The sequence below is a fragment of the Megalops cyprinoides genome, chromosome 12 (genome assembly GCF_013368585.1).
Source record: "Megalops cyprinoides isolate fMegCyp1 chromosome 12, fMegCyp1.pri, whole genome shotgun sequence".
NCBI classification, from domain to species: Eukaryota; Metazoa; Chordata; class Actinopteri; order Elopiformes; family Megalopidae; genus Megalops; species Megalops cyprinoides.
The window spans coordinates 8,856,898-8,870,414 of record NC_050594.1 but is presented as its reverse complement, the minus strand read 5'-3'; the positions used below and the strand labels follow the sequence as shown (position 1 = coordinate 8,870,414).

General features: G+C 44.7%; 1 protein-coding gene across 1 annotated transcript; it reads right to left on the bottom strand.

Annotated features, from left to right (window-relative positions):
- Positions 1-75: 75 nt before the first annotated feature.
- LOC118787045 (heterogeneous nuclear ribonucleoprotein Q-like) lies at positions 76-10,640 on the bottom strand. Its single transcript, XM_036542449.1, is given in 12 exon segments — positions 76-1,346; positions 1,348-1,579; positions 2,893-3,014; positions 3,829-3,978; positions 4,604-4,812; positions 5,266-5,401; positions 6,215-6,391; positions 6,652-6,765; positions 7,039-7,146; positions 7,337-7,455; positions 8,632-8,791; positions 10,506-10,640. Coding segments are annotated over 11 exon segments (1,872 nt in total). The 5' UTR covers positions 8,780-8,791; positions 10,506-10,640; the 3' UTR covers positions 76-989.
- Between the last annotated feature and the right edge of the window lie 2,877 nt (positions 10,641-13,517).

Sequence of the window (13,517 nt, the reverse complement as noted above, 5' to 3'; positions counted from 1 at the left end):
TTTTGTTGCACAAAAGTGAAAACTGTGCAAAAGTGCACTAAGACTTTATGGAAGTTTTCCGAATTCAAAATGACAAAAGATTAATATCTTCTCCTGTGGGGGTGCATCATGTAGAATCAAATTGCAATCAATTTTTCCACAGTGTACTGTGCACTGGTGCTCTGTGTTAAAGGAAAGCACAAAATGGGCACTAAACGAGCTGTGCAGCTACATAATTAGCCTGAGCAGCTAAAAGAGAATGTCCACTCACTTCCACTATGTGAAATTGAAAAGGTCTACGTAATTTGAAGGCATGCAAAGTGACATTGCAGCATGGAGCTAGAGAAAGCAAACCTCTTGGTCCATTTCTTCCACATGGAGCCTTAAATTTGAATGCAATTTGTGGAAAAAATTTGCCGAAACATGAATTTGAAACACAATTTGAAGTTTGTTACACGGTTGTGTGCAATTTTATTCAAGCAGACAAACAGCAAAGGATACAAGCCAAAACAAAGCCAAAACTAGGACCAAGGTCCATATTTTTAAATAACAAGACGTTATTTTGTAGCAGTGTTATCTTCAGTAGCATACAAATAGTTATTTTATTTGTATTTCATACAGGAAACTGAAGGTTGTGTTTGCTGTTGTTAACCTACTTTTAAGACATGGAGAAAATTGCTATAAATATACATATAACACTACAGCCAAAAAGACTGCACTTAAAGCCTGTGAAAGTAAATGTCCAAATGTCCAAACTGGATTAAAAATAATAAAATAGTACAAGTTCGCCAGAAGCAGCTGGGAGTGTAACTAGTGTTCAAGTCCAAGCGGATAGGTAAAAATATATATACACACAAGTGAGAAATCTGGCCAGATGACACCAATTAAAAAAAATAGAAAATAAAAAAGGTAGCCATTCAAGTTTCATGAGGCCATTGGTTTCGGGACGTTTGATTGCCCCAGGCTAGTATGAAAATGTTCTCTGCCCTCAAAGCTCTGCTACGCTTGATCTAATTCCACTGTTGCCCATAAGAATCCTGATAAAACTCCTGGTTGTCAGACTTGTAACCATAGTTACCAGAGTGATCACCACCTTGTAGGGGTTGCTGGGCAATGGGTTGAGAGCCCCAGTTCTGATTATTGGTCTGGCGCCGCTTGGAATCTGGCTGGTTGTACCCGTCAGCTTTGCGCTTGCCTCCTACATTTCCACCGCGGCCACCTCGCGAAGCACGTACCCCGCGGCCCCTCAGCGGAGCGACTCCTCTGGCCCCTCGCGCCCCTCTGCTCGATCCGGGACCCCCTCGCTGGGAGAAGCCGGCCCTGCCCCTGGGAGCGGCGGGCCCACGGGCCCGGGGTGGGGCCGCCCCCCCGGCCGCCCCGCCCACCCCGCCCTCTGACTGGGGCCTGAAAGTCGTCGTAGCCGTAGTAGGGGTCCTCGTAGCCGCCTCGGTAATTGTGGTAGTCGTAGCCATAGTAATCGTAGTAGTCTTCGTAGCTGTAGTAGTCGGGGGGGTAGGAGTAGCCCCCCCGGCCACCCCGGCCTCTGCCTCTAGAGGGAGGGGGCATGTGGGGTGGGCCATAGTAATAGTAATCATCATACCTGCATTGTTTAAAAAAAAAAAAAAAAGGGAGGGTGGGGGTGGGGAGAAGAGAGGGAACGTTTAAAGGCAGAGTAACAGCTAATCCTGTATATTCGTGATTAAATATTTATGTGCAAGGCTCCAATCACATTCAAACATGCCTCACCTGTCTTCACCTGAACTTCATCACAAACAAGAACAAGTCCCAACCACAAGAAAAAAAAACAAAAAACAGCTAATACCCCCACTGCTGTTCAAACAAAATCGTGGACATTTACAAAGGTTGTGTGGGCTTGTGTCACAGAATGAAGCTGCTTCTGCGTACAGTCCCATAATGCACCGTGTAGGACAGGCCACCGGCTACACCCCGCATTCGCATGGCTCTTAAATGTAAACCCACAGGAAACGTTTGGCTGGAAAAACCATGCATTTACCAGACTGCCTAGTCCATGCCATCTGTTCTGCTTGCGCTTGGTATGTTCAAAACAATTTCCATGGGTTTCCAAATTTATTATATATAAACAAGGAATGAAAACCAATGTTGAATGTGCACTGATAGAGAGATATCAGGTATTGTTCCTTTTTTCCACTGAACAATTCTGGACGCCTTCAGATTCCCCCACTGCTGAGCAGACAAAACAGAGACGGTAACCAGGCCATGACATCAGCAGGGCTGGTGTAGTGTGGGCTGCGCTCACTTTCGTCAGCAGCTCCTGTGCACTTCTGCACAATGCAACACCGTTCCCACAACCTGCCTCTGCTGCAGACAGACCGGGCAGCATGCGGAGAGCACCGTTTGCAGTGCGGATGCTAAATATCACATATACTCAAGTCATCCATGCCATCATGAGCGAACGTTCCCTGATCGAGTCAGGGGAGGGAATCTGTGCTTAAAACCCGACAAACAAGCCAACTTAATGCCAACAGGGCTTACTGCCTTCCAACATCCAACATTACTTTCCTGTGACTGATAAAACCTGACATCCAAGTCTTGAGGGGGTAACGCAGCCCACAGCCAATCAAATGCCACTTTGCATACACTTCCAAAATGCAATTTCTCATAACATGAGATTTTCTGCATATTAAGTCAGTTGACATGGTGTAGTGAAACAGACTCCAAATGTTGGAGGGAGCAGCATTTCATGGACATCAGAATTTAAAAGGTTGTTGAAAGACACCCGGGCTGTTTTTGGAAAGACAAGGCGGTATGCGACATTAAAAAGGTCACCTGCACCTACACATACACGCAATACTGCACAAATTCAGCCATGTCCCCATCAGACCCATAAAAAGGGCGTCTCCAGTGATGCCTACTGCGCAGCGGCTGACTCACATTTGCGTTTTGGCGGCCTGCCTCTGGGCCTTGCGCTCTTTCCTCTTCTGGTCCGGGGGCTTGGCGAACACGATCTCGATGTGCTCTCCTTCCAGGTCTTTACCGTTCATCTCAGCCAGCGCCTGCGGACAGCGACAGCGCCGGTTAATTCCCCGCGCCTTCCCTGCCGCGGCCGGGCCAGCGTCGGCACAACAGGACGGAATATTAAATCATCTCCCGTTTTCAATAACGATCATTGTCAAGTGAAAGTAGGCCACACTAAATCACCTCACACATTCCTGCATTTACTATCCACAGTGCAACCGTAGTGGAATATCACGTTCTCTCATCTCCGTTGCAGTCATTGTAGAACGACAGTAGGCCACACTCAATCACCTGTCACATTCCTGACATTACCATCATAGCATGACAGCAGGGTAGATTACATCACCTGACACACTTCTGACTTTACTACCATTGCATGACAGTAGCGTAAATTAAATCACCTGGCAAATTCCTGAAATGACTATTGCTGCATGACAGTGGGGGTAATTACATCACATGACCATCAGGGGTATTACCTCACATTTTTTCTGCTCCCATCACTGTATGGAAGTAAAATGTGTTATATCATCGCGTATGTACCTACCTTTATTAACAATTTTACAACAGCGGCAGGAGTGCTCAGTCAACCAGACATGTTTATTTTCTCTCAATCATACATGTATGAAAATATATAAAAAAATATAAAACATATAGATAAACACACACATCGAGTAAAAAGGAATAAGCATGTCAGGTTCCTTTCAAAAGTTTACACATCACCTCACAGGCTATTTCTAGCTTTGAAAAACATTAAATCACCTCCCACATTTCAGCAGTTACTATCACTGTGCAACGACACAACAGGCACATTGAATTCCTGCCACTCAATTGTACAGAAATCCCTCTCTGTACCTTCACTGCTCCATCTCTCTCGTCGAAGTGAATGAAGGCGTAGTCTTTAAGCTTCTTCACTCGCTCCAACTTTCCGAACTGGCTGAAGGTGTTTTCAAGTATTTCTTCCGTTACAGTGCTCGCGAGGTTGCGGACAAATAAAACCTTCACCTGTGATTCACAAGACAAAGGCAATAGGGCTCCGTTAGAGAAATGCAGAAGAAAGAATGCCAGGAGACCCATGTAAGGAGACAGGAGGCTGAGGAAATGGGTAAGCTCAAACAGGCTGTGCTTTTCCCCTTTGGCTGATTCTGCAAATTTATTAGATGAACTAAAAAAAATATTTATCTAGTTTGGGGGCACCTACCAACTAATGTTCATAGTACAGAAAGCATCTGAGGATGCAGTGCCACAAAATGTCACACAAGATCACAGGGATTTCCAGCATATTGTTGAGGTCATATTTTCAGCCCCCCCCCCCCCCCCCCCCCCCGCCGCCAAAGAATGTGACAATGTTCAATCAATACAGCCCTTATGTAGTGCCACCACTTTAAATATCAGCGCTTCTATTCCGTTTTCCCCGTGAAAACACTCAGACATTCTGTGCCCATTGTTACAGCCAATACAATTATCTGAGGCAGCATATTTGATAGAAGTGAAAGCAATGCAGGAAGTGGCCTCAAGGGGGTGTCTGAAAAAAAGCAGAGTGCCCTGGCTTAGGGGGCACACCACACCATCCGCTCAGCGGTGAAACCCTGGAGGAGATCTCCCCTCAGCCCCCCCACTGCCTCCTCACCTTGGCCATGACCTCTGGGTCGGGGTCCTCGATGGGGTCAGCCCACTCCACCGTCACCGTCACATTGCCCCACACCTTCACTTTGCCACTCATTAGCCGGCGCCGCGCCATGGCAGCCGACTTGTGGTCTTCATACTCCAAAAAGCAAAAGCCTCTGTTCTTTTTTTTGTCGTCTGGCTGATGGTACAGTATGACGTCATTAAGGCCCTCTGTGTGAGCAAAGGGGTAAAGTCAGGTCAGTATTCTGTTAAAGGGACTGGTGTCTAATCTAACCGCAACGCACTTTATCTCCAATTCTGAATGACATGTTAAACAAAGGTTTAGCTGTTCTAACTTCTTTTTCCACTAAGCCTAACAACTACTTAACTGCATATTGTGCAAGACTGGAAAAAAAACTAACATTTACTTAAAATTGTCGAACTAGGCAAAACTCACTGTGGTTACAATGATTCCAGGACTACCTCTCAAACTATGCTGGGCAAACAGCACTTGAAATGTGCTTAACTATAAAGGAATGAAATGTTCTTATGAACACCAAGGGACGGCAAGCATAACCATCTGGTGAGGCTCTTGACAGTAGACTGATCGCTCATCTAATGATAATCCAGGGTAACATGCAGGACTATGCAGTGAGGATAGTGATCTGTCAAGGACCTGCTCACCTGTGACTTTAGCGAATTCCTCCACAATCTGCTCTTTCGTTTTGCTCTTGGGGATGGAACCGACAAACAGTCTGTTGTTAGCCACGGAGATGCACACGCCAATGTGCTTGCCAGGCCTGATTTCACTGTTATTACACTGCAGAGAGGGAAAGGTGTAAGCTGTGAGTAACACAGATCCAAAGAGTCTTCACACAAGTCAGCCACACAAAGAAAGTATAGGGGAGATGTACCTGTTATACAAAGGATGTGTATGATACATACCGGGAAAGCATAAGTAGGAGTGATGTGTGGGTGTAAGATATGAAGGGGTGCATACAGGTGACATAAATTATGTGTAGGAGGTAAAACAGCAAAGATATACGGGACATGAAAGATGTATGTACCATCACTATGGACTAAGTTATTTCCTATTTTTATCCATGCAATGTGTAAGAATGCATGCTTTTAGGGCCCTATGCGCATTTGTTTTTATTTACAAACCACAAACTGTTTTTGTAAAAGGTCACCTCACACAGTAAAAAAGCATTAGGGCAGGTGTGTGTGTAACTGGTAGACCACAGCCTAACTGATCAAAACCCACCATCTGATAAAAGGTGGGCTGTGAGGGAAAAGAGAGGGGAAAGCAAGGACAGAACTGAGGAGGGCTGTTTTCCTCCTTGGTTTTACACTGTCTTTATTTATAACAAATATCATGTCTTTCCACATCTCCATTCAAGTGTTTTTAAACAATAACCTTTTTAATGGGAGAGGCAATGACCAGCTTTGTCATAAGGAGATAAAGGGGGTGTGTATAACGAATATAGATGGTGTACATAAAATATGTTGCAGGGTGGTGTAGGGGATGTATAAAGGGCATGTGGGTATGTAGGAGACATGCAGAGGACATACTGGGGAAAAATAGCACCAGTGTTGTAGGGGTGTATGCAGGGGACACATGGGGCACAAGTACCAGCTTGACTGCCTCCTGAGCCGCTTCTTTAGTGCAGAATGTGAGGAAGGCGTAGCCCCTGTTCAGGCCGCTGAGGGGGTCCATCATGAGCCGCAGGTCCCAGATGGGCCCCGCCTTCTCGAAGAGTGGCACCAGTTCATCCTCAAACAAATCCCGTGGGATTTTCCCCACAAAAATCTGAGACAACACATTTTTCCAAGCGTTAATGCCGTGCGCGGCAGCAGAAATACACCGGACTAAAATGACAAGTAGAAGGGCTTCAAAGTGAAAACCAAGCTCATTCAGTAGCTTGGGTGACAAAAAACTGTGGTGTTCAGTCAGATCTTAGCGGTAAACTATCAGTGTAACAAATGTTACTCCAGGACAGAGTACATAATTCATCATTCTGGAACACCAGCAGTACCCTGGGATTAAGTGGAATTCGCCGAAGGCCTTACCTCCGTGCCTATGGTGGGCTGGGTTCCTGAATAGACCGACTCCGGAGGGGGTCCTCCATACTTCCTCTGACCCGTCGTTACATCCAGCGTGTAGCCAGTCCGCTCCAGGAGGGCCTGTTAAAATGCTTAACTGTTAACTACAACCAAAACAGCCATGTGTGCTTCAGAGACAACCAGACAGTGTGACAATTTCAAGACACATCAACAAACTTTGCTGCAGCTAAATTCATGGCAGTGAGGGAGAAGGCAGGGATTTACATTAAGTCAGAGGTGCATATATGGGTGGTGTCACCGCCATCACAAGCAATGTAACTCCAAGGAGACTGGGGTGTCATACAAGCCTTGTTAGGGTTACTTAGCAGCTGTTTGCACAACATTCTGACTTACTTTGATTTTTGCTTCATCTGGTCCTTTACTGGAATCTGACACTTTGGTCCCCTGTTTCTCCCTTTGTCTGTAAGTCTTCATTACTCCACAAAGAAAGGCACTTTTGTTCTAAAAAGAAGAGAGAAGAGTGTGCACCTGTGAGACAATGTGTACAAGTAAGTAAGTTTTTGTGTGTGCGCGCGCGCGTGTGCATGAGAGAGAGAAACAGTGTGGAGTGAATGTGTGTATGTGAGTGAGTGAGTGCCTGAGTAAATGACTGTGTCCTGACATTCCCTGTGACTTGCCTTCATATACGCACCTGAACATGTGAAAGGTCGCTGTCTTTAAACTGTAGCAGGACTTGCAGGGCGCCGTCTTCATTAAACTCTTTCAACGCCTCTATCGCCCTTTCATCAAGGTCTTTGTGCGCTACCAAGCCTGTGGAGGCACAGGAGGCATGTCAGCGCTCCACAAGGGACAGACACGTCGCACAAACATCTCATTCTATCCAATCAGACCTGGGCCCTGAACCATCACGACAACAGATTTGCACAAAAGCACGGAATACTGTGCAGAAGATATCAAAGCAAGATTACAAGCACCGTGGGTCCAACTCCACAAAAAACGACGGTTCATCTGTTCCCGTGGCTGGGACAGAAACCTGCGTCTTTCTGTGCTCCAAGGGAGGCAAATTTTTCCCTTTTCAATTTTATTTGGAAGCGTTAGACAAAAATCCGTTGGACTGTCCAAAAAGGAAGGGAAGAGAAAGGAACAAAGATGCTCCTGGAACAAAGACGCTAAAGGGGACAAGCCCATTTTATTCTAGGCAAACGCGCTGAGCAGCCCGGCTTTATTCCACCTTGTCAGGGCTAATCACAGCAGATGTGACGGTGTAACCTGACACCATCATCTTCGCTGCCTCCACCCCCCACTCCCCGCTATAATTAGCTTGTCCACGGTCCGCTTTTCGTGGAGGGCATGTCACCTGTCCCAGCCTCGGCCAGCTGCTGCTATTGTTTTTGCATGTGCCCATCTGGCTGTCCACCCCCCCCCCCCCCCCCCCATTACAGCACCCAAAGGCGTCCCCTGATCTCTGCCTTTAAGAAATGCACCAGGCCTCCCTTATCTCTCTCTGAAGGAAAACAATGCTGTCCTTCGCTTGCTTTGCACTTAACAACCTTGCATGTTTGTCCATTTACACAGCTGAATGCAAACCGCAACCACTGAGTTCAAGTACCCTGTACAAAGGTAAAACAGCTGAATCCCTCCCAGGATCTGAACCTCCAACCTTATGGTTACAAGCCCAGTTCATTAACAAGTGATGACGCAATACTATTACATGCCACAGCACTTCCATTGCTCAGACATACAACACAAACAACATTATGCCCCACACTGATGTTGCAGTATTCAAATGTGAGGGGTGAGGGGTTGTCTTTTAAAAGTCTGCAGTACCCATTTTGTTATGAAACCACAAAAAGTTGCTTGAGTGTCCCAATTCCCACATTTAGCTAAAGGGGAATCCTGGATGCAACTGCACATGCGAAGTGTGTGTGGGGGGGAATAAAGATTGCATGAATAGCACGCTTTGGGGGTGTGTTTGGTGAGCCTTACCTGCTAGGTAAATTTCGTCTAGTTTTTCAGCAACTTTCTGTGGTAAACCAGCTTCTAATAAAGTCTGGAAGTGTTCAGAATGGGTAACTGCAGCAGTGGTGTCCATGGGTTCTTCTGTACCATTTCCATTTACATGTTCTGTGGCCATGTCTCCAGAAATCTGTGCAAACGCAATGAGCCAAATTAATCCAAAAGTTGGGGGGAGGGGGGTCAAAGAATGTTAGATGACGGGGTCATTATTCATGTAATTACAATGCATGAGCATACACGCGGCAGCTGGCTAACTCATCATAGCCACCATACCCTTAGTAAAACTAGAGAGTTCGGCATCACACAGCAGTACGGCTCTGGATCAATCCTGTCACTACATTAATGTTTAGGATGGCTTCTCTTTCCATGTGAACCACTGGGGCACCCAGGAATTTTCGGAACACTCTATACTTCACAAAAGCTAGCCAGCAATACTATTACTCAAAGCATGGAGCCAAACAGTCTAACTGGTTGCATTACGGGGTGTTACAGTTGGGACAGCAGCCACTAGCCTGCTAGCTTGCTAGCAAGCGACGGCTGCCTCTTACACTGGGCAAGCTTCTACTTTCGCGTGATCGGGTCTTTTGTTGGGAGATTATGTCAACCATTTTGACAGCTTCCCCGCCTTGAGCTAAGCTACCGTCGCGAATACAGTGGCAGCCAGCACCGCTCCCGAACAAAGCCCATCCACACCCGCCGTCCTCGGCGATGTGCAGCGCACAGCAGTGGTACACGTGTTCCTTCCTACACCGCCACAGTTTCCGGTAGCTAGCCAGATATCACAGCAAGATAACTAGCCAGTGATCTGGCTAAGTGACTGCTACAAATTTAAACAGACTAACGTTGCAGATAGGTACTTCGTCTAGCCCTATGTACCTAGGAACAAGCTAGCAAAACAATGCACTGCAACGAGCTAATCTAGCTAACGAAAACAGTGCACAGACAAACACATTAGCTAGCTAGTAGCTAATGTATCTCACTACCTTAAAACTGAAGGCCGGGTCCAGTTAGCTAGCTCTTTTTCAGTATCTTAACAAGTTGCCCAACAAACAAATTTATTAACTGCCCAGGCAGCAGCCTGACCATTGTTTAATGGGTGGCTAACTAGCGTTTGCTACCTAACTGTATGGCTATTAAGCTAGCTTACAAACAATGCATGGCAAACTGCTGTCTAACTTGGCTACCTAAAACACCCGACGTTAGCAAACACAAAGTAACAGTTTGGTATTATACAACCCGACTCTACAGTTAGCTAGGCACTGTTAATCACCTCAATGCTAGTTGGCTACCACTAATAAGAGCGCTCTCGCTCGCTTCAGTTCTTAAAATTATCTACCCAAAGACCTCAGCTATGCCAGTCTGTTATGAATCAAAAGCGTATATAAAGGCCCAGCATTAGATACTAGATAAGTAGCTAATACTTACAATAATAGGCTAGCTAAGTTGGCTAACTCCTGAACAAACTACCCCACATCTAGCTAACTAGCTAACGTTAACTCAAGACAGTTGGTTAGCTACTTAGTATTCCAAGCCAAGTGAAATTTAGCGTGCTAGCGATGTTAATCATATGAATGAATAAAACAGCATTAACCCCCATGACATTTTTTGTCAACTTTTCCAAAACAATCAGTCTAAATTATAACACGTAAAGGCCCAGTCGGCCAACGTGCCGCCACATAGCTGTTAGACTAGCTGGCTAAATGGAGTCCATTTCAAAAAGCCGGTCCCAAGATCCATCCCAAACCAGTTTCTACTTTGTTTAATCATACAGTTTGAACAAGTACCTACAGCCGTTTTACTTTGCAACTTGTCCGCTTGACAGTATAGTAAACATTTTTTCTTACCTGATAATGAGTCACTAAACTGTATGGTATGGACAATTTCGGAAGGAAAAAAAAGGAGTTTTTAAAAAAAGGAGATGGGTGCACAACTCCCCGGCACGAGTCCGGCTCCACTCTGTCACTCTCAAGGATGTAAAATGGCGGCTTCGCTCACGCCGTGAGTTCGCTCGCGTCGACGGGGTTTTCCGGGCGCCGGCGCACGGGCTCGCCTTTTTTCGCAGTCGGGGCCACTGTCGAACCACGACTACACCGGAGGCGTGGTCGGCAGGGATCGTAAATCCAGAGACAGTTAATCTCTAGGGAGATGTTTATCGTGAAGGGAGAAAGTTCCGGTGGGTTGCATGTAGCATAGACGTTGCGGCATCTACAGCGATAAGAAGTTCCGATATGTGGGAAATTCACTGACAAGTACAAAATTTCAAATGTAAAGCAGAGAGGGGGTTTCTTGTTGTTATTGATCATCTTTGCTTGATATTGGCATCAATGACAGGCGGGGTCAGACCCACGTTGCCAGATTGGGGGACTATCAATGGAAGAAAAGTAAATGAAAACCACAACGCCACATTGTCCGAACTGCATGGTTATCTTGGTAGGTGTGTTAGAAACAAAATGACGTTGCTCTGTTATCGATAGACTCATTGAAATACGGCGATAAAGAATTCACTCATTATTTAACATGCTACAGTATTAGTGCGATCTTATTTGAAAGTCCTTATCTCTGTGTAATAACTGCTTGTAGTGTTAAGTGCTTTATGATATCTTTAATTGGTTCCTGCCGCTTATCCTATTATGCTGGTAATTTAAACCAAGCCTGAAACAAGTGCCATATGTATTATTTATTTGTATGTATACATGCTAGCCTCATTTAAAACTGATCCATTAATAATAGTAATAATGCTCGTAGTAGTAATTGCACTTGTTTTATGTCATTTAGGATTGTGTGCAAGACACCAAGCTTATTCATTAAGGAGCTAATAATGAATTTAGATTAATTGGCTAAATTCTATAAATGATGCATTACATCATATTATTTTAAAGTATTCGATGATACTGTTGAATCTGTAGAGATGACCTTAATGGGGATTAAGGTTCGACGATGGCAGAATTAAAAACCTGGCAACCCATCCTCTTAACAATTAATAAAATCCGTTTAGAGGGAAGCCATATCATCGAAACGTTAGTCTGACCATCTGGAAAGTTTTCACTTTAGTTTAGTAAATTTTTGTGAGGATTTCATTTATACTCAGTTAATGTGGTTTTCTGCGGTGACATTTTAAGAAGATATCACACTATTCCTAATATGGTATCCATGCTGCATAATAACAGTCAACTAAATTAACATGAAATATCAAGACAATTTGAGTTAATCAGAAAAATAAATATGAAGACAAAAGTTCAACCATCAAGGATGGTACAGTTGGAAAATTGCTCTAGGTATGCACATCGATTCACCTTCAAATTCATATCTGTGTCAATTGAGTGCATCCTTGATGGCTGAACTTTTGTCTTCATGTTTATTTTTCTGATTAACTCAATTTGTCTTGTTTTTTCATGTTAGTGCAGTTGACTGTATTTTGCATCATGGATACCATATTAGGAATAGTGTGATAGCCGAGACTATAGGGAAAATAGCAACATGACCATTCCTACTGTAGGCCTATGTCAAATTAAATTCACAGAAAAGAATGGAAACCAGCTTTTTTTAAAATTCAACATGTAGTTATCTCATTTGGAAGGCATAAAGTGATCACCAATACATTGCTTGGTGTACAGTGTTTTCAATGCCAATATGATATCTGTGGAGAGCTGTATGTTTTTGTTCATTGCATTTTCCAAGTGTAATAATATCATCATCATTTCCTTCCATAAATTCCACCGTTAGACATATGCACAGATAACAACTGGCTAATGGTCAAAAACCAAATGTGGATAAAAAAGTCCAACTTTTTTCTGTTAGAACTTTTACAATATCTCAGTGAAGCAAGAGACATTTCACAACTGCCAATGAGGATGTGAGAAAAAAAGGGAAAGATTCTTTTACCCTCTGTTATTTTTTTGCCAATAACTACACCATTTTTTGTAATAGCAGCCATGATGTAATTTGTCATATCAGCTGATTTAGTGATTCCCCCCCCCCCCCCCCCCAGGTGGCTTAGTTGTTTCTACAGTTATTTACACACATCTTAATTTGCACCCCCTGAAACGCGTAGACACGGTTTGAGTGGTGATCTCATCTTTGAGTACGTAATTGGAAAAAAAAAAATCACAGTTTTTATAATAGAGTACAGCAGTGCATGACATTGATGCAGCCAAACTGTGGCTAGTTATTGGCTGCCCTCCATCTTGGCTTCTCCACCTACTTTCCTCCGGGTTGAGACTTCAGTGATATGCACAGCAAACCGCTGGTGAACAACAAGAAAGTGCAGGTCCAGCATGGTATCATCGCTGTGTGGCAGCCTCTTGGGTTCCCCAGTGGTTGGGGGCAAGCTGCAGGCCCTGTCCCTTCCCCTTCCTGTGGCACAAAGTTTGTCTCATATGGCCTTTGCAAAGTAGAAGGCCGTGGCATGGTTGGCTGGATTTCATAATGGCATTGCACAGGCCTTGGGTTCCTTCACTGGGGCTGCCACCCAGCAGATGGACCTTTCTTGCACTCACTATATGACACAAATTTTGTTTTATGTTGTCTTTGTCTTGTCCTGTCTAAATGTAGCACCATGGTTCCCGGGGGAACGTTATTTCAACCCTACTGTATACTTGTATATGGGTGGGCTGACAATAAAGCTCTCTTGACTCTTGACTGTTGACACTATAGGTCAGTGTTTCTCAATCCTGCTCCTGGGGGCCCACTGTCCTGCATGCTTTCCATCTTTCCCTGCTCTACCTACCTGACTGAACTCATCAGTGGGACTTTTGATTAGCTGACCACACCTGATTTAATCAAGAGCATGCTACTCACACTAATCAGGTGTGTTTGGAGCAAGGATAGATAGAAGATATGCAGGACAGTGGGCCTCC